This window comes from Helicoverpa zea, chromosome 23, assembly GCF_022581195.2.
Source record: "Helicoverpa zea isolate HzStark_Cry1AcR chromosome 23, ilHelZeax1.1, whole genome shotgun sequence".
Lineage (NCBI taxonomy): Eukaryota > Metazoa > Arthropoda > Insecta > Lepidoptera > Noctuidae > Helicoverpa > Helicoverpa zea.
The window spans coordinates 2,424,456-2,447,389 of NC_061474.1; the positions used below are offsets into that span (position 1 = coordinate 2,424,456).

General features: G+C 34.8%; 1 protein-coding gene across 5 annotated transcripts in view; it reads left to right on the top strand.

Annotated features, from left to right (window-relative positions):
• The window catches only part of LOC124641893 (mushroom body large-type Kenyon cell-specific protein 1), a 198,791-nt gene that overhangs the window by 169,599 nt on the left and 6,258 nt on the right, over positions 1–22,934 (top strand). For all 5 annotated transcript variants that reach the window (XM_047180145.1, XM_047180146.1, XM_047180148.1 and 2 more), the window contains 3 exons: positions 2,051–2,170; positions 2,653–2,762; positions 13,763–13,897. In XM_047180145.1, the coding sequence (XP_047036101.1) occupies positions 2,051–2,170; positions 2,653–2,762; positions 13,763–13,897 (365 nt within the window). The remainder of the gene's footprint in view (positions 1–2,050; positions 2,171–2,652; positions 2,763–13,762; positions 13,898–22,934) is intronic.

Genomic DNA, 22,934 nt, shown 5'->3' on the forward strand with positions numbered 1-22,934 from the left:
CGCGATGCCTGATAAGCGTAAAGTCCTTCAAACGACGGAACCATTCAATATCAACTCATACAAGTATAGCTTAACTATTCAAAATATTACTCCTTTTACTTTTAGTACTCCTTTTCACCTGTTTACATAATTATATTAAAACCTATTAATGCCATTTTAATGTATATTTTGTGAATTAAAAATACACTATTTTTCATTGTTAATTTAAGTTGGCAATTTCGTTTTGGTAGCTAGTTTTAAAGTTTTTGATTAAAATCGACTTATCTTTTATCTAGAAATTTTTAACAGGAGTTTTATTTTAATGTGGTTTACTTAATTTAATAAACACCCCTTTTTTTCAACGCTAAAGTTACCTATGCATAAAATACAGTAGGTAATCAACACTCAAACGACGCTTAAATTACGCATAAAAATACAGTACGTAATTCAATTTCTAAACTTGTATAAAACCTACGAACGGCTAGGGAATTTTCCACAAGGAAAAACTAGCTTCTAAATTGGAAAACGCAGTCACAAAAACCAGTTTACAACCTAAGATAAGCATCAAATATTTCAAGGCAAACCTTTTAATTGGTCATCGAAGCTTCCTTGTCCCATAAGGTCAGTGACGAAATACCGGAAAATAGTGCACTGTGACGTCAAACATTGGTCACTGTTGGTCATCAAAACCTTGTGGATTGTGCTCGATAATTGTTGTAATCTTATTATGGGATAATCTGTTGATTACAAATTGCTTGCTATTTCCGTCATTTGATTTAGTTAAGTAATGTAGCGTTGTTTTGTTATGGGATGTGTTAATAGGTATAGACTCTACGTACTTTTATATCGTTTTGACGTTTTTTAGAGGTTTAAAAGTTTCGATAATAGTTCAGAAAGATCATGGCGGCGAGGTTTATAGGTATCCAAGTTATTTGACTGTTTCTCGCCGATTTCACATTATGCCACCCAAAAATCGGTCTTTTAGAGTTTTTGTATACTTTCTATGACTCCGCAAATACTTGTTCACTATATATCTTTTGCAGTTGGCTAATCTCCTTATATGAAAATAGCTGCCGTACCCGATAATCGGCTAGGAGGACATCATCATCCTCATTACTTTTGAGCCACCATGACGAATCAAACGACGCATCATTTATAAAAATCAGTCCTACGTTTGGGCTTAATAGTGTCACTAGAGCTACACGTAGCAGTTGAATAAAAAAAAACCCTAGCTATCTTATTCTGGCTACAATCCTAGATTCCGATATCACTAAAGTCCAAAGCTGGGTCAATGAAGAGAATTAGATTTTCCCAATGAAACCGTACGAGAATTTGTTCCGGTAACACTAAGTTGAGATAATCAGATCTGGTAATATCATGTTTGGTTTAGATTGATTGGGGAATACGGAGAAATTGGTATGTTAGTGCTAACTTACTTATGAATGAAATTTCTATGGATGAATCGATGAATTTAGTTAAACATAACTATTTGAAAAATGAAATGCCATAACTATAAAGATAAAAACAAACTTAGGGAGTAGTCGCAGCAACAATTTACACAGTTTTGACCAAATCTTCTAAACGTTATGGTTTAATATTCTACGTTATATCTTATATTTAACTTAACGCAAAAGAGAAATACCTAATACTAATATACTAGATGTAATAAGAATACCAGTAGATGTAAAAGCTGAACTTTCTTGATTGAGGAGAGTAAAATATCACAATGAAAACAGTCGTTACATGTCTTACATCTAATACGTCTTACAGATAATTTCATTATTGATTTCCGACAATTACGCGAATATAAGACATTTAAATAAAACCCTGCAGCATCATGCAGCAGCACCATGGATGCTGTAACGGATCCGAAACGTCGGGATTAAATAATATTAATAAATATAACTGAACACATAAAAATACCACTTTTACCCTCATTGAAACACCAAATCCTTATCAAGTACGTTCGTTAGTTACGTTACATACGCTAGTTATTTACTTGTATGTTGTAGCTTTATCCATGATGTTAATTTTCTTCTCCATCATCACTTAACTCCACCTTCTCCCCCAGAGTCCCGCATCGGAGTCGGACAGCAGTTCGGTGTCGGAGGCGAAGAGTCCTGCGTCTGCGCCGCCCCTGCTGCAGCATCTGCTGCAACTGCAGGCGCAGAACCCGCAGACTATAGCACAGGTACATGCGAGAACAGGTTTAAACATTTTAATAAAGGTGGTATTCATAATAAACTGCCTTGTAGGTCTAGTAGCCGCATAGCGCGACTGCGATTTCGATTCCTGGGTCGAAACGAAAACCCTTCGAGGGTTTTAAGAAACTTTCACAGTCGGGAGTTTGGAAATTTGTTTTTGATACACTCGTGCATCGGAGAGCATGTAAATGTTGGTCCTTCGAATAATCTCTCTTCGCATTGCCGTATCATCGAGCTATGAGAGTGAAGGGATAGAGAATGCCTGTCGTGATCTTCTCAACGCGTGCAAAACGTTATCCCTCAATATCAATTTATATACAAAAGCGGAGGCACTCGCAATGGCGAAGATATTCTCCCACATAGACGCCAACCATACCAAGTGTAACTTATTTGACAGAGTTGCTTAGCCATGAAATTCTAAAACTGTCACAAAATACTTTTATGTTGATAATAAGATCTGTGTGTTCAGTTTCAGCAGATGCTGACGGCTCTGGCGGCGCTGGGCAGCGGTCTGGTGCCGCCGCCGCCGCTCTCGCAACCCTGGATGATGCAGCGGCTCGTGCATAGGCAGACCGATAGGTAAGTCTATATCACAAGCTACATTGTTATAAGCTACCTCTAGGTGAGATTGAAGAAGAATTTTTTTACCACAGACTTCTCAACGACGTATGTAATCGGCGCTACAAGAAATATATCTAGCAGTTTTCATTTACTTAAATTCAACGCTTTTAGTCAGGCTTGCTTTGAAATAAAAGGAAGAGTAGCCAAACGTTACAATGAAAAAATAAGTGATAAAAGTTTAAAAGTTGTCGGTATTGCATAAACGATGGGCGTTAGTCTTGCTTAAGATGCCTAAAACGAAACAAACCACCAATGTAATATAAAAACATTTAACTAGTATTTGAATGAGCCTTACACTGATGATGATAATATAAAATTCAATAGAAAACATCCAAGAAGGCATATCAGATCCATTCAACCAGTCAAGAATCAAAGCCATAATTCAAAATGTATAAGAAACGTACAATTTTACAACCACCACAATTTTATTGAGAGAAAAATCAACAATGAATATGTATGCCTTGACCTCAATCCGAACGATTTGCTATAAGTGAACTTGTATTGAGGCATGCGTATGTTGGACTATGGTAAATAATAGTTCTTAGACAATGTCAAATGGACTTATGATATTTTTGCTGGCAAAGAATCATCATAGATTTTTACATCCTTTTGCCTTACACTAAAAGGTTCATAAAAAGATAATTAATCTACAAATACGAATTTTGAAGCACTATTTCTAAAGCGTTTCAGATCACAGGCTGTTTTGGGTGATGACGCAATTCCTACTAATACTATACAAGCAATTAAAGCAAATACTGTGCAATGAATATAAAATTCTTTCATTGTTTCTGAAAACATCATTTGAAAACTGACCTTTAGGTACTTCATAAGTCCAGAAATAGCTGCCAAGAAGTTGTGTAGATATCCGACATCCAACGCTACGCGCATGTAAAAATCATGACCAATTTTCAAATCACCACTATCAATAAAGACTAACTTAGAGATACATACATATTCAGATCCAAAAGACATAAATATTGGACCTGTCAGTAAGTTTAACAGAAAGAAAAGAAAGAAAGAAGAAAGAAAATCCATTTATTTCGAACACACGAATGACGCAAGAAACAAATAAATAAATATGGCACAAAACAAACAATACAGTGAACGCGTCACTCGTGCGTGAAAGGGACAGCGCTCAGCATAAATGCTGTGTCTCGCGCACGCAGGCACGAGACAACAGCGCTGGTTTTCAGCGCTGACCCACAACAACAGATTATTTCGACTTAAAGGAGCAGCTAGCCTAGCCAAAAGGATTTACGATGATCAGAAAATTATACATAATATTATGAATGAAGCCATTCTAACGGCATTGGAATAAAGTTTAAGGCAAAATAATATCTCTAAGATTTAGATTTGGTTTAACAATAAACGATTTAATGGTTAATTCTTGATTAACAATGGCGGCCTTTGCACTTTGATCCTTGAGTTTAGGCGGAGCGTTTAGATATTTCTTGATAGCATTGTAATAGGTTTGATTACCACACCCTTAACAGGTGTTTATACAAAATTACTGGTGATTTTATTTCACCATGGTACATTAAAAGAGTCATCAAAAACACCAATACTACTCATATCTACCAATCTGAAATTTCTTAGCTAAAAACCTCTGCAAGTTTAAAATAAAAACAGACCAAAGCTTTATCGCAGTCGGATGCATGGATTAGTAAACCACAGACGGCAAACATTCCATAAGATTAAAGAAATATGACGAAAGTTAAGTTTATTTGCAGCTGTAGCCCTAAGCTTTACAGACCTATCATGTATTATCTCAGATATAAGATAAGATTAATAATCTCAATCCATCTGACATAACACTTTTTGTACCTCGTCGCCATTGAATAATACCATGCCCATACCTGCTATGCAATTTTCATTAACGATTCAAGAATGAATAAAAGATTTCAAATCTCCAATAGATCGGCTTCGTATGTACAGAAAACTAATATCCTGTTACACAGGTTTTGCAAAGTTCCTTTGATAGCTATTTTATATTTAGTATCTTTGTGATCTTGAAGGTCTTATGAACTTAATTGGTTTGTAGGAGCTGTATGAAGATTCTTTCTACCATCACCCTGACCCAATTCTGGGTAAAATTATACTGGTAAATGTGATCCAGTGGGTAGGGACTTAGTGTTTGATTCATAAATAAAGATTGGTCCTTGAGTCGGCTTGAGTTGTATTTTAATAACTGAATGCGTAGGTTCTATTTTTGCTTTAGTAGGTTTGGTATCTATGGTGATACTGAATTTGTGAAATATTTGGTTGAACTGTAAAAAGTTAGGTATTCAGAAATAATGTATAGAATTAAGTGCACTAAGCCTGCGCATAGACAAATGATTGAGGTCCTAAAAGGAAATAGTTTAAATAATAGCCGTCATTTTACCAAAAGTACATTTAATGGCAATCGTTTCTATGAGTTACAACCAAGATTAAAATTATTTTTGAGTCGCGCTAGGAACTCAGTATTTCGGACACCCAGATAAGAAGTAGCCGATAATTTTCGTAGATTTTACTATCTGACACTAAAATATTGTTTTATCATAGACTTCACAAGTCAGCCCACAAATACCTACTGTCACTATTTGTGGGCTGACTTGTACTGTCAGTACATTTAAATCTAACCTTCAAATGTCTTGTCGAGTAGACATTACTGTTTTCTGTGACAACAATACAAAGGATATCTGGACACCAGCCAATTATTATTTTGATTTACAATTCCACCGACAACTACTTGTTCCTATCTACATAATAATGAGAAAAATGGTGTGTCCTATTTGAATTCACATTAATTGTTAATTTCAACAACCTTATTGTAATAATTGTGTTATATCAATGTTTTAGATTTAACATCCTCTTAGATTTCTATGTGAAAAATCTTTGTAAACTTGCTGTCATAGTGTTGCTGAGTTTAACTTTATTATTCTTTACATGGGTGGCCAGAAAATATTAGAATTCCTCATAACACATAACATAATGTACACACAGACTGTTAAAATTGGCAAAATTAACGTAAAAGATGGACTAAGTAATTAAGGAAGGTTCCTTGATATATATTTCTCAAATAATCCGGTTAAGATACATACTTTTGTGATTTGAAATCATCCCTACAACTTGAAAACTCCGTCTCACACAGGAGAAAATAGATCCTGCGTGCTTAGAATGTCTTAGACAAGTAACATTAAAGATTTCTGCTGCGCTAGCTATCTTCATTAAGAGCTGAAATTCTATTCAAAACAAGACCCGTCTTCATCAAACGAATAGTATATATATTCATTACAATCTCGGAGTGAGTAAAGATGAGCGGAGATGTCATAATATAGGTAGGTAAGGCGACCAGGTCAAATAAGTACAGTGGGCATGACCAAAACTATCAGTTATGATTGAACTAACGATGCTTTCGGGTTATTTAAGACATCTCTCACCGATTTTTGGTAGGTATTCCAAAAAATGATCGGGTCCAAAGAACGCGTATAGGAGCGAAGACAGTTACGTTCCTCGTCCCCCGAACGCCCGCAGTTTGTCACACTACTTTCTTAGGAGATTTTCCTTTACGGCACCTCCGCTAGTCATTTTGTTCTCCATTATTACAATATTCTATACTGGCTTACATACGTATTCAGTATCAGGTGCAGTTTCAAGGCTCACAATTTGTAATTTAAATACGTTTAGTTGAATTACCACCGCGGACGCCATTGTTGGTGAATCTCCGCCATACTGTGACATCATTCCTAACGCTCTTTTGTTTATATTTAAATGTTTGTTAAGTTAAATTGTCATAAGTGTTTGGTTTTGAATGGTTTCTGAATATGTGTGTGTTTGAAGTTTGAAGTTGTTATTTAGTTTCAATGGGCATTCTCTATGTATTTTTAGGTCTAAAATGTTGCAATGGTTACGTTTAGTTAAGAGTTCTTTAGATTCCTTAAATGGTTTCAGTTCAGCATTGTTGTCGTTGCCATCAAAAATAGGCTGTCCCGTGGCTTAACTTTGTTGTTCACCTACATCTTCCAATGTCTATTTGTACAAAATATCTACTGGCATCTTTCACTTTTACATTACAAGCCTTTTTAACTGCGTCACCATCCCAATCGCATCATGAATTGCATACTTATTCCCAAAATCATAATCAAATTCATCTCATTCCTTCACTACTTTTTCAATGCCCGAATATTCAATATCAATATCTACATTACCTACATCTCTGCCTACCCCACAAACATGAATGTTATCTATACATAAGACACGTTCCTACTTACGAAGGATATGCCTCCGACAATCTAAGTTCCGGCGCTCCTACGCTTTGAGATTCGTTCCTTTCAATAAACAGATTTATACTTATTTCGTATGTGTGGATTGGTTTTTGAGGATTATTCTTTTGGTTTGTTTGGTTCTGGTTTGATTGTATCGGGAATTAATAAACCTTAATGTATGATTAAATAAAGAATGCTATAGAGATACGCGTAAAAGTATATATAGACTACTTTGCGGTCGGGTAAGAAACTTACGACGGTCAACTGAAACCAATGGTATCATCATAGATTTTTTGGAAGCTACGCATCTTCTCATAATTTAGATTCCTTTGGTGCGTCGCGAAAACAAACAATCCCGTTAAATGTTCCTTCTGTTTCGGTTTCTTTCTCCTTTGAGAACCCAAATCTAGACTTTATATACAGTCAACATGTCAAAACACCTTGCCCTAAAGGCCCTCCGCAATAATAATAATAAAATGCATATTTTTACTACACTTCATATCTAGATCGCTACAAAAAAGCTTCACAAAAGCTTACCATCCAGCACTTTACAACTCACTTTAACATTGACATACAGACACACCTACCTACATAACATATGTACAAACATTCCTATTGAAAGCCATCTCAAAACATGATACCTTAACAAATCAAAGTATCACAAATTCTAGGCGAACGCTCATCGCGAAGAAATTCACACAATGACAAGTGAACAGCTTTGTGGAGACGAGGTTATGTTGAGAACGAGAATATTACGATATAGAAACGTTTTAAAGATTAGGTTAGGTGTGGTGTTGAAAACTTTTTGAAATGTGATGTGCTTGAGTAGCGATCTAAAAATATTGGGAGTTAAATGAGAAATATTACTTTAGGTAAAATCATTCTCAAGATAAGTTTTTGTTAATCAACCCCTAATTAACTTTATGAATAAGGGATTTTCTTAAATTATGAAAAAACATACAAATGGGTTTTTATCTCATGTTCCTCCTATCTCCATTATCCATGTGTCAATCCTACAATCTGCTTCTTTAGCATAAATCGTTTTGGCCACAAAAATATATTGCTAAAATTACTAAATATCATACAAATTCAGTAAAGTAAAGCTTGCATCTCTAAGAATGCATACAATAACATCCAGGCAAGGTCTTTGTGTGGCGGCCTGTCAATATATGTACGATATGTAACGATAATATAGGAGGAATTCAGAAGAAGTAAATAAAATGCATTTGGAATAGTTATTTTTAAGTTTCTGAATGTCTTTTCGGAATAAGTTTGCTGCCCAATTCTTCGATAGAATGCCGTACGTATTGTATTAATGAAAAGTGTTTTGGGTTACATTGATATTCGTTAATATAAATGTTTTACATATTATTGCTGTCAATTTGAAGTTAGATACCAGAAAATCCTAATATTATAGGTACCTAATGCCACGTCACTCTTCGATATTTAACCATCAAAACGTTTCACTATCGCAATACTCCCGTTCCTACACATACCCCACTCAGTTCGACACTGTCTCCGTTCATTACCGTAGACGTTAAAATAGCCACAAGTTCCTGCAGATGGAAATTCAACGGGAAGACATTGTGTCCCGTGCTCACAATGGAATTGGCACGAATGCCATCTATAGCAGGCATTCATTCAGTTTGTACAGAACGAGGGTAGTTTTCACTAAAGGGTAGGTTTCAGTTTGACGTGCTGAAGTTTGTGATCCGATTCGGGAGAGTTGGTTATGATTTTTAAGGTTGAGTTCTTCTATGTAACTGATATCAGCAATCAGGGAATCAAGCACTAGGTTACTTTTCTGCTTAGACACAGTGATTTCAGGCATTATTTATTTGATGAATTTAAGAAGAATCGGCAATTAAGTAGACACGTTTTCTTGGACAAAGTTTGTATCATAACATTATGCGTATACTCACTATTAAGTTAGTTAAAAGTTCTTTGACGAAAACTTTATTATGTCACAATTATTAATACAATATTAATACAATTATTATTGGCAACTAGAATCAACCTTCTTTATAATTTCCTAAATGAAATAAATGATTTGATTTGATTAATTACTTAATTCCCTTTTCATCCACTGTTTTAAGAATATTACGTAAACCATTTTGATTTTGGGTCAGATTCATTACCCCTTCTTGTGCTTACTTAAAAGTGGTCCAGCCGAGTTCAAGGTACTCCAGTCATTGTCGGCTAATGACAGTTAAACTTAATGGTTAGTATGACAGGACGCATGCGGTCGGCACTTGTCGCTTATGGCATATTTTATTAAGTTAAGAGTTTATTCACATAGCGTAACTTACATAAGTTTTGATGGCTCGGTTTTACACACCTTGTAGTGGTGAAATTACGTTTAATTTGGACGTAGTGGTGTCCAAATGACATCGGAATAGTACTGAAAAGCCCACGGCAAAGTAATAGACGGGTCGATTGATCATAAGGTTAAGCAATGCTGTCGGTGGATGGGTGATCTTATCATGACAAGTGCCTCCGTTTTTCGCAAGGCATGGAAAATTGGTGGGATACGGCTGTCATTTGGACATCTTTGGCAGTCGTTACGGGTTTTCAGAAGCCAGGAAGTTTGACAACCAGTCTTACCAAGGGGTGTGATCTTGAACGGATAACAGTAACGTAACCAAATGTAACTGATAAATAATTAACAATTAAAATAATTTATAGTTCGGCCATTCAGAGAATGCGTTCCTGACACGTCGCGATTGAACTGACGACGTAATAACATTCATTGATTATTGATATAATAATGTTGTTTTAATGCTCCTCAATTGTTAAAACGGTAAACAACCAGCAAAAATATTTTTATCGTAACTGCAACGCCATTGCAAAGTTACGTCGTCAGTTCAATCGCGACGTGTCAGGAACGCATTCTCTGAATGGCCGAACTGTAGTAGCAATAACCACAAGAAATAAATATAATAAATAGCCCTGTATGAATGCACCTTAGCCAATGCTTGTAGATAATAATCATTTGAAATTAGGCGGCCATGACACTTCCAATTATCTTGATGTAATAAAGTTACGGCTGTATGACAAACTATAAGTTGAGATCAAAGCGATAGTCAGTTTATAGTTTGGCCTAGGACCAATTGGATCATGTTTTATGTACTTAAGAAGCCGTTTTAATTTTAATTTATTTTTAAGTTAAATGTAGTTTTTAATTATTGTAGTTTAATAAAAGCATTAAATTGCTGATGGTTTAGCCAATATCAATAATGATAAACATACCTTTTATTTCCTAGAAGACCTTAGAAGTAAGGACTGTCTAATCAAAGAAAGGGATTATCACTGGATATAAAATTTTCATTATTGAGATGGGACATAATTCAGAAGTAAAAACATATTGATAAAGAATTATGTAGGTAACTTTTTTAAATGACACCCAAAGTGTTCATCAATTAAAAAGTAATGAGTTTGTCCTTAAACAACACAAAAAAATTAAAACAACGAAATAAATTAAAATTATTTGATAAATACTTTAAACAATAGCCTTCTATATACACAAGTTTACAATAGTTGATTCATAGCAATACTTTGTTGAACAAATACACAATTATATTTTTAAAAGGACGATGAAGGTCGAAAAGTGTAGGACGAATCGATAAGCAAATATTACTGAAATACTACAATAGTTACGATATATATGATAAATGTTTTTCGTAAGTTTTTTGCTTATTACACTTGAAGACAGAAATACCAGGCCTGTGTAAGATGTCCACGGCTAAACTAAGGTCTCGTCCGTTGATTTCAAAGTCGGGAATATATTGTTTATCTATTAATTACTATCTAATTTATATACCTAATCCTTTTACATACTGAAAAATACGATAATCACATACATCTTTCGCTAACAAACTTTAAGTACCGGATTATTTTGCCTATAACCTTCATTAATATTTTGAAGATGAAACGTGCCTCAAGCTTCTATGACCAGCAATTAGATATGATTAGCATCTGTGCAATTGATTAACAATTCAATGCCATATCTATTGATTACGATTTAATATTTAGGCAGAGCTATCTTATAAGCATCTGTTTCGCCTTCATTTAAAAATGTCTGGGTTGATTTAGATGTAGGAATATCGGTATAACAATGAAGTAAGATCATGTCCTGGTCAGCGTCGGCCACATACCCTGATTACTACTTCGCGCATCCGGATAGAAAGTATAGCTTCCCTTGGTAAATCTGTGCTAATATTATAAAGCTGAAGAGTTTGTTTGTTTGAACGCGCTAATCTCAGGAACTACTGGTCCGATTTGAAAAATTCTTTCAGTATTAGATAGCCCATTTATCGAGGAAGGCTATAGGCTACTTTTTATCCGGGTTCGTGCCGAGGTTCCCACGGCATGCGGGTGAAACCGCTGGCACGAGCTGGTTATATAACACTGAAAGAACTGACCCTGGTTTGGTTCCTGAGGAAGCAGGTTTAAGCAAACAAACTCTTTAGTCTTATAATATTAACATAGACAACTATTTAGTATTAGGAAGCTACCGAGGCCAGTTATAACAAGCATATACGATTTAGCAATACATATCGACATTGACATGACTTTGACAACTTTATCTATTGAAGCGCTTACGCAGATGTCAAAAGTACTCACGTTTAGGCATTGACCACTAATATTACTATGTAGCTGTTATTATAGAGTTATATAGTAATTTACATGGCTAAAATGACCAAAAGGAGATTAGTTGTCTAGGTAAAAATATTATCGGCTAGGTAGGTATGTCGGTTTTTTTTTTGGGAAATCATGAAATGATCAATCCCACTGTTGGAGCAACGTGAGGGAGTGCCAAACTCTTACTTACTAAAACCCATCATGTTCCTTCTTAGGCCCTTTATGTACCAGAGCCGCGGAAACTCTTTCGAACAATCCCACAGCCCTGTTGGGGCCCAAGTGGGACCCACTAGTTCTAAGACTATCATGGCTAAATCTGTATTTATTGACACCGATTAAAATATATGATTACTGAGTAGACGGCAACAAAATAAACTTTAGTTTTTTTGGAAGGTGCAGAAATCTTACTTTTAGTTCACCTTAGTAGGACCTACCTCAATTATTTTTTTAATTTCAAGGTGAGACATGTATTATTTCACTTTCGCAGTCAATAACCTGAAATAGCGTGAACAATTGAAAACTACACACAGATGACGAATTATTATTTATTAAAATTATGTAAATTTTCAAACAAAAGCTCGCGTTTTTCATACAGTTGTGCAGCTGAACAAATGACATAGTACGGTGGAATAATTTCAGCTGCATTTTTCTGTGCATTAAATAATAGTTTCTGAGACAATAATTGCATTTTGCAGACTGCAGTTTAATTCTCAAATATTTTCAAAAAATAAAACTGATAACTGAAAAGTCTGAGTTGCACCATTCTATAACGATTACCAAACCACAACCAGCCGTATACTTGGCGCCCATTGGTCAGAGCGATTTGACAACTCTTAATAGTGCTGGGTTATAGTTAAATGGTGCAAGTCACTGTAAGTAATCTGTGAATAGATGTTTTGATTTGTAGTATCTATATTGATATAATTAATCATACACAGATAATAAAATAATATTCATACATATAGTAAAATATATTCTAGTAGGTATTCGTAGACAGGCTACGGGTTCAAAAACTGATAAAATCTATAGGTAATATAGATAAAAAATTAAATAGTTGTTTACTATGATACATATTCAGATATTTACCAATGACCCTTTTTCTTATCTCCAAGATAAGAAGAAATGTTTCAGAATAACCCTTTATATTTTTGCATTAAAAGTACCGTGAGTACGAAAATATAATTTAATATGCACCAAATTTTTGCATAGTGCATTGTGTGTCACTGGATCAATAGAATTATTTTTGGAATTATTTAAATTAATAGTGCAGTTTTTTCTTTGTTTTTTTTCGATATGTTATGGCAACCTTACGTAATAATATGTTTTTAAATTATGAATTGCTTCATTATTTTTGGAGGTATTCTAATTTTTTAAAATTAATCAAATGTGAATGTGTGTGTGTGTGTGTGTGTGTGTGTGTGTGTGTGTGTGTGTGTGTGTGCGTGTGTGTTTTGATGTAAAGAACAAAAAACAATCGTGTTTTCAGCATTTTCCTTGAGGTTTTATTTGAAATTTAAATATGAAAACTTCAGCGAAGATTCCAGGAATAAGTGAGAAATAATATTTCAAAAGTTCCGTCCGTTTTGTTTACTTTAAGGAAACTGGTGGCGGCAGTGTCTAATTTCATACACCCTGGATTTAATGTAGAGATTTTCTAGCTTTTTTGGAGCTTTTTTAATTGTGACTGTTTTTTTTTGTAGATTATTTCGAGGCCTTCCTTATTTTTACTACTACTTCTTCTCTCTTCTTAAATACTTCAATTTTAATAACGATTAAACGGTTAAATATTACTTACGTGCATTGACTGAAAAAGTCACAACACAGTCTGGGCCGTGAAAAGCCTTCTTAAATAATAATCAAGGCTTCACTCAACCACTAACCTGACTTGACACTATTTTACCTCAAACTCAAAAATAAAAGACTGGCCATCTAGAGTACTTTTAGTAAATGACAAACTCTAATTTATAGTGAAAAAAAGTTTTTCTAGACCCCCCTCTTCGAACAAAACCCATCCAGACTACACAAAACCACCTCTATCTTGTAATACTAACACTACATTAAATTCCGCAGGCTACCCGAGGTCGGGGAGAAGGCGCCGGCGTCTTCCTCGCCCAACCTTGCGGAGCAGCCCCTCGACCTGAGCGCCAAGTCCACCTCCAGCACCAGTGGTACTCCGCCTCCTGATGCCAAGTTACTGGATAACAGGTAAGAGATTAAATATTTATTTGCTAGAATATGGTACATAAACAGTATATTACAGTAAGACGGTTTCAGCATATTCTGGTCGGAAACCTTATCTATTCAGGGCTGATTTCAATAAGCCATCCGTTGATTTTCGGTTATTGTAATCCGCAGATTGTAAGAAAGTGCCCAATTTTGTCAGTCCTGAACCAATTTCTGTTTTTTTTTCTGTGTAGCTGTCCGAAATCAAGAATACTTACACTATTTGAATGTAAGTTTAAATGTTTGACAATACTTCCTAGGTCTATCGGAGTAGGTATATTTTTATGATTTCCAGATGTCTTTTCTTCCGATTTTTGGTTCTTATAGTTCGGCCATTCAGAGAATGCGTTCCTGACACGTCGCGATTGAACTGACTGAATTATAACATTCATTGATTATTGATATAATAATGTTGTTTTAATGCTCCTCAATTGTTAAAACGGTAAACAACCAGCAAAAATATTTTTATCGTAACTGCAACGCCATTGCAAAGTTACGTCGTCAGTTCAATCGCGACGTGTCAGGAACGCATTCTCTGAATGGCCGAACTATAATAGAAATATTTTAAATATGAAGTATCAAATAAAGCAACAATTTTCAAGATGTGACTGATTACGCCCAAAGATGCCGCCGCCTTGGAGTAGGGATTCAGTTTCATATACTTATGCATGAAACATTTTACGAAATATCCTAATACACCTACTTATGTCAACATGCAATACACGCGCATACAGAAAAAATCACCACTCATAAATAGAAGCCAAATCAACTAATTACGAAAATTCTATTAGCAACCAACTCGTAACCATAACAGCGGAATAAAATAAGCGTGTGTACATATACTACGACCAAACGCACATAAGCAGTAAATTAAGGCCACCGGCTAATGTGTAATCCAATTTAGCGCGTTTACCTAGATTAGACTGATAAAAGCCTTTAGCTAATCGGTCACTTTGATGGCTACAATTAGTTTTTTACGTTAAAAGCGGTCCGTTATAGTGTCGCAAAATTTACTGACTGGGTTTTTAGGTAAATAGCCTTATTAAGAATTTAGTGTTCAGAACGAGCTATTAATTTATCAATCACGGTAAAATGGCTGAACTAATTTAGGTCTTCCGCACATAAGTATGCCTTCCTGTTCAGAATTCATCATCATGCCAAGCCTTTTCCTAACAATATTGGAGTTCCAGTCAAACCAGATGAGTACCAGTTTCCTACTAGAGTGACTGTCTATCTAACGTCCTCAACCAAGTTATGATTCCCAGATCAGTATTATGATTGAAAATACTACAAAATTGTCCCAGAAATTATGACTGAAAAAACTACAAAGTTCAGAAATTGAGTAGGAAATCTTTTCCAAGGACAAGAAAAACTAAGAGACAAACCACCCAAAGAAACCACCATCGATCAATAAAGAAAATCCCCTAATGAATACGACTAAAAACAGAGCTAAAAACCTCAGGCAAAAGGAAAAAGTCCTGAAACCTGAAAATAAAGATGTATTTTCTTTAGGTATCGGGAATACGGAGGAGCTTAAATAGATTAATGTCTCGATCTGATCTGTTTTTTGCTTGTTTTGTGGAGAATAAGGATCCGATTAGCCTGTCCCCTTTTTTTTGCAAGCTAGAGTAAATGCATGGGGATTATGTAATGTATGGTGGTCAGTCTGTGGCTAGGTTCTTAGGGTAAAGTAGACAGATTCATTCCTTCATTTCATTTTTTAACAAAAAGAGGTCCTTATACGAGTAATATTTGACTTAGGTATACATCATAAGTTGATGCACATAGTTTTTTTCTTCCTTAGCTTAGATGTAGGTACATTCTCTACTCCAAGTTAGAAAGTTTTGAAAAAGTTTTCAATATCAGTGCCTGAAATCATGATATATCCAAGCAATCAAACTATGAGGAACTGAGTTCTATACTTACGCAACTTTCTATCAAGGATAAGACAAACGGCGACGGTGCGTCAGATCTTTGATGGATTTCAAACCAACCATAGACCATCAGGACCACCACGAACCATAACAGCAGAATCCAATTCCCGCGCTAAAAGCTGCTCTAAAAAACCTAGCCAAGTTTACAGCATCGTGTAGCATTAACAATTCTTCACGCTCCCGCCATTTCACCATTGGTCATAACATAGAAACATTCGCAACGGACGCGTAATAATCGCACTTCCTATTGAAACCTACTTGGATAACGCAAACAATAGCCACGTGAACGCACCCATTAAAACACGAAACTTTGAACGATCGACGCGGGTCAACGAACTTTTGACAGCTAACGCCATTACGCAGATGTTCATTTGACGCCATTTTATCACGGGAGCGTTCATTAAAAATAATATGTCATTGTTAATTTGTTTGTTGATGTTTTGGATCGGGTTCTAGTATTTTGATGGGTGTTATCGGAGGTGCCGAGACTTGGTTTCGTTTGGTTCTCATGAATGGGCTTGCTACACTTGCCTATAGATATGTAAATTGTCCTGCCGATTGAATCCGATTTTGTTGAATCTTTGACAGTCTTGAAAGTTTGAGTTTCTTTGAAAGTCTTTATCAACCAAAAAACAATCAGATCACCTTTGATTATATATATGTCTAGATGTAGCGTCGAGTGCGCGCAAGCGTGGAAAAAAATGTCAATGTACTGTTCATCGACATTAGCTTTCCTGTCAATCAGAACAGATCGTGCCGCTTAACTGTCAAAACGTATTACGCGCGCTAACTAAAATACAAATAACAGAGGTAAAATGACGACATGTGCAATTAAAGTCTGCCGGAATTATAAAGGAAGGCTAAAAAGTGCCAATAACATCACCTATCATCGGTAACTGACCCAGAAAATAAATATTTGTTTTTTGTAATTATGTTTACTAAATCACGCCATATTGTATCAGTGTTGCCAGTTTCGGTTTTTCATTTTCCCAACTTCACGTGTTTATGTTATGTATAAAGGATATTTTTTAAGCATTGCGCAAAACAATAATAGGTGACACTAATCAATAGTATCAAATCATAGATTTAATTTCCATTTTTATTGCTCGGATAGACATTTTCTGATTCTCCAAAATATAATCTACTGTTAGGTATTTGATTAGTAAATGATGTTCATCAACGTAACATCATTTTTTTAGAATTCCAAGTAATCCTATCATTAAGAGTCAGTGGATAGACCGCATTAAAAAAAGCCGCGGAGATGCGATGTGGACACCAACAAAAAATACCGTAGTGTGTTCCGATCACTTCCGCAGCAAGGACATAATGAGTACTGTCGACAAGATAGGGCGCCGAAGACTTAAAAAAGGAGCAGTGCCAAGCAAGGTTCAATTTTCTATAAAGTTTTAGTATCATTTGTGCTTTCTTTTAGTTATTGTTTCTTTTTACATTTTATTTTCCTTATTTACAGAAATTATTTTTATCGTCAGTTCAGTCTGACGAAAGTGAGAATTCTAATGACATTGAGGTAGCAGAGGTAATTCTAATTATTTGATAAACCCTTTTATAACGTATATTTAGTTTTTTTTTATAGTTCAAAAAGATGCTATCAGTACCTACAGACAGTTCGTTTCAGTTTTTGAGTTTAAGCAGAAATTGTGGAATTCATAAAAAATATGTTGGTACATTAATGGTTATATTTTCAGAAATCTAATTCTAATGAGGCTGGAACTTCCAGTAAATACTGTATGTATACAGAACCTTCTGATAATGAGTTAAATATCAATGATATGGACCAAATACCCAACAATAATCAACTCGACGCAACAATCAATGATAAAATAGACGAGGTGCAAAATAAAACTCCATTAAATGAATCTTTTTCTGATCTTGATTCTATTTTTGATTCTCCAAAGAAAGCTAAGTTAAGACGTGATTTACGGAGGAAAATAGAGCTGGAAAGGAAGCATCGCTTAAAAATTAAATCTCTAAGGCAAAACAACCAACGGCTGAAAAAGAAAATTGCATCTTTTAAGCAAATGATTGAAATACTAAAAAAAGAACGATATATTGATAACGATATACACAATAGCTTAAGAAATAACGTATTTGCTGCAGACTTGTACTCGAATATGAAAAAAAAACTGACAGGAGGTGCCAAAAGGACTGTAACAAAATATGCTCCTGAATTTAGGAAGTTTTGTTTGACATTACATTTTTACTCGCCAAAAGCTTATAATTATGTTAGAACAAAGTTTAATAATTGCCTTCCTCATTCAAAAACCATTTCAAAATGGTATTCCAGTATTGGCGGTTCACCTGGATTAACAGAGGACGCATTTAAAATATTGAAGGCTAAAAGAGCTCAGTCGGGTAAAAATATAATCTGTGCATTAATAGCTGACGAGATGGCCATAAGACAACAAAAGTGCTTTAATAGAACGACTTTGCAAGATGAAGGAATTGTAGATATGGGGAGTGGGCCTAATGAAAATATGAATATTAAAGCTTCGGAGGCATATTTTTTTATTTTAGTATCATTGAACGAACCTTGGAAGCTACCAATAGCTTATTTTTTAGTACATGGAATGACTGGGGAACAAAAGGCCAATATAATTAAAACCATATTGTACAAATGTCACGAAGTAGGTGTTGACGTCATGTCATTAACGTTTGACGGTCACAGTTCAAATTTGTCGGCCATGCAGATTTTGGGTTGTAAATATGATAACCCAAGAGAACTCAAATCGGCATTTAAGCATCCATGTGCTGATTATGAGGTAGCAGTGTTTCTGGATATTTGCCATATGATTAAATTAATACGGAATCATTGGGAATCCAAAGAAAGTTTTTTATTCGAAGATCATAAAATTGATTGGTCATATGTAAAAAAACTAGAACTATTGCAAGAACAAACGGGTATTCATCTTGCTAACCGACTTTCCAAAAAGCACCTGGAATTCCGGAACTCCATCATGAATGTAAAATTGGCCACCCAGCTCTTGAGCAGTAGTGTGTCAAAAGCAATTGAGTTTTGTCGACGAGAACTACATATACCAGAATTTTCAGAAAGCAAAGCCACTGAAAAGTTTATTATGCTTTTAAATAACATATTTGACATTTTCAATTCTAGAAATTTAAAGACCCATGGCTGCAAACATCCCATCTTTTCTGGAAATAAAGACGAAATATTTGCTGTGCTTGAAGAAGCAAAAGAACTCATTTTAAATTTAAGTATTAAAATTTCTAGAAAAAGATCTTATAAGGAGCAACAAACATCGAAGAAAATAATTTTAAAAAGCTATGTACCAGTTCTCAAATCGCAATCATTTACGGGATTTCTTGGCGTGCTTATTTGCATTAATAGTTTGAAAACTCTGTATAAAAATTTGGTAGAACAAAATCACCTTAAGTATTTAAGTACATACCGTATTAGTCAAGACCACATTGAATTATTATTTGGATCGATACGCATGCACGGTGGCTATAACGATAATCCAAATGCCCGACAGCTCAAAGGTATATATAAGAAGCTACTTTGCCACATGGAGCTTAAATCGGTCCAATCGGGAAACTGTGTACCCCTTGAAAATATAAGTGTTCTTATGTGCTCTTCATCCCTTAAAGCCATAAATGAGACTGTACCTTTTTCACGCAGAGATGATGAGGATGAAATAGAAATTGACGAAGAACACTTATCTTTGGACGAAACTGAGGGTTCACCACTAATATTAGATAGTTCACAATTAAGTGAATTTACAAACCAAATAGTTGGCTATATAGCAGGTTGTGTTGTGCGAATATTACGCAAAAAGCTAAAATGCAATGCTTGCAGAGAATCTTTAGTAACAAGCGAACTATTACAGTTCCACAAATTCGTGTTTATCAAAGATAAAGGTGGACTAGTGTACGCTTCGCAAGATGTTTATGATATATGCAAAAGAACTGAGACAGTTATTCGGAAGTTCATTAAACAAGATTTTCAAATGACAAGTTCAAATTATACCAAAATAGTTTCTATTGTTATGAAAAAATTTGTGGGTGGCATTAATTACTTTGCAACAGAAACGGCTCATGACTGTGGTGTTCTACATCAGGTTAATTTAATGAGACTAGTCGTGGAAAAATATTTTACTATAAGGTACTACCACAAAATTAAATTAGAAAACGTAAAAAGTAACGTAGCTTCTAAGCGAAAACTTTTCAAAAAACAAATACAAAGAGATGGTCATTGACCTGGTTTTAGTTTTGTTTTATCACCCAAGTCCTTGCAAAAGTGTTTATTTATTATTAAAATTATTTGTTTTACTTTGTTTTATTATTGACTTTGACCTTGTAATCTTTCATTTAAATTTTAGAAATTATTTGGCCTAAATTATTAAATATTTTGATACTTATTCAATTAACTAAGTTGTTTACAGACAGTTGAATAGACTACAACATACTACCGCCTAACTCTAATTTAATTAGTGATTTTGATTTATTTAAAAAGGTAACTACTAGATAATGTGACACTAAAACCGAATAACACTATGTATACAAACTTATTTAATTAGTCTATTTTTATTTTTCTTTATTTATGGGAGAATCTTAGAAGCTGGTATCATTACTTACGTCAACGCGCAGCGTAAAATGACACCTACACGCACACATGCATAACAATTTTGTCTCTGCTTCTTTGTTGTGATTGTAGGATGACACTCCATCTAGACATATATATAATCAAAGCAGATCACAATATTTACAGAAAAGTGGAAAAAAAAACCTAGGTACTTAGGTAGTATTTACAAACCTGCAAACGGAAATTATTTTTCCGTGCCTATCTTTTAATTTAAGGACATTCTTAAAACTTCCCCTTTCAAATGGCCCTTAAAAGCCTCTAAAAACCGCGCCTACTATAAAAATAACTCCAAGACTGACAGCCGTCATAGCCAGCATAGTTTCAAAGTCAAGAAACCCATATCTGCAATGTCAATGCTCCACTTTAAGCGGGAGCTACATTGTGAAACGAAACGTTATCGCTCTACGTTCAAAGACTTATTATTTACTCGAAGCGTGATGAAATTCTTTACTCTTTATGATAAACTTCATAAGTGTTTGTAGTTCCTTGTTTTTTAAGATAAAAATACTTTTTTAAATAAATAATTTGTTGTTTTTTGGCTTTGTTTTAATGTTGTTATATTTTTGTTAAATTATATGATTGATTAGATTTGGCAGGATTTAATTTGAGTTGCATAATTTTGGGTAATTTAAATACAATATTTAAATTAATGAATTTTATTTACCTTTTTTAAAAATTTAGGTAACTTAAACAATTGTAAATATTTAAAAAGGTAAAGGTAAAACACTATGCATTTAAACTCAATAAAAGGCTCCAAGTTTAACCTTGCTTGTCTGATGTTTTATATTTCCTTGCCAAGTTTTTAAAGGCCAGTCTTGTCGACCATTTTCTTCACACAAAGACACAAAAGAGTATTTCCGGGATTTTAATGTATTCATCTCAGTTATGTTCAAATTACGCTTTTTAACTTCAATCGATAAAAAGCAACAAAAAGAGAGAGATGAGATCGACTCCCGGGTCGAGAAGCATTGAAGGTTTCATGTTATACTTAAATAATAATTTCCAGAAAAATCTTACTTAAATAGTAAAGATACAGCGCCTTTGCCTTGTAGGTAAAATAGGGAATATTCATAATTAATTTCTTTGTCACATTCCTCAAGCAAAATAAGATCAACTTTATCCAACGTTAGCTACACACAAAGACATGTAAAAACAGCTTTACTTGTATTTATCTTGAACTCTCCATCATAGCAAGTTAAAACTGTAACAACTAAGAAGTACACCATATTCTGCACAACTACAGCCATCTAGCGAACACAACCGGTAAAACTGGTTCAGATTTAATCATGCACCTGTTAAAATCACTTTGTTCTTCAGCATTTACTAAAGTACCAAGTACCAAGGCATGCTTAAAAGGTACTAAAATGACCATTGCCAACAATGAACGCGTTATGTAGGTACCTTTTGTCTTCACAATTGTGTTAACGTGTTACGAATTTGTAAGATGTGAAGGAAGTCGTTTTATCGTTGTTTTGTCCTTGTGATTTGAATATGGTGAGCTTAGTCAGTCGTTGTGTGGTGGTAAGGCATTATGGGATGTTTTAAAAAGTAGCTAAGCCAAGATATAAGCGATAGACATCTAAAGTGAGAAAGATTTTGTTAATTTCTTTGTCAAATCGTAAATGGCAATCCCAATTTGGTCAAGCCAAAATTGCTGAATGACAAAAGACAATACTTTGTCTTACTGCTAATTAACAAAGAATAAAACACACAAGGAGTTCATAACAAGACAAGACAACGCCCCACGCCAATGAACCCGCTAATTTCCCTTCACAAAGTCATTAAACTCATAATTCCTTCTCGATACGTCCATATAAAAACTCCCAACCAATATTATACACAATACCAAATCGATAACTGAATAAATTCATTCTCTGGGGCTACGATCTGGGTCGCATGACTCGCCAAAACAAATAAAAATGCACCGATAGTCGTAGAGCATCGACCTTGCATCCTCGAAGATATCAAGCCAAGCAAAAACACACCCTACCACCTCACAACAAAACTGAAACTCATCTAAAACCCAATTCGAAAAATAAGAAAGCACAATTCAAGATGAAACCGAAGACGACAGCTGCACCCAATAAATTTTATACCCTATTAAAAGGTAGTAAAGCTGAAATTCGTTTAGTTTGTTACCGTAGGGAATATGATAAAGATGCATTCATAGTGGTCCGTTATCGGCGAGACCGAGAGTAAATATTTCGCATTTCGCGTTATCTTGGATTAAAACGGCGACGTACGGTTTTGAAATATTGAATTTAGACGATTGTGGGCCGTTGACCAGCTTGTGTCTCGTGAGTCACGGCATTGTCACCCCGTATCGTCATAAAGACGATATGCGACGCTTTAAGGACGCAACTCTGACGAATGAATACACTTTCGAACGATCGCTAAGAACAAAAAAGATGAACGCTCCTTTTTCTTTTGTGTCTCAGGGATCGTTCAGTATGCAAAGTTTATT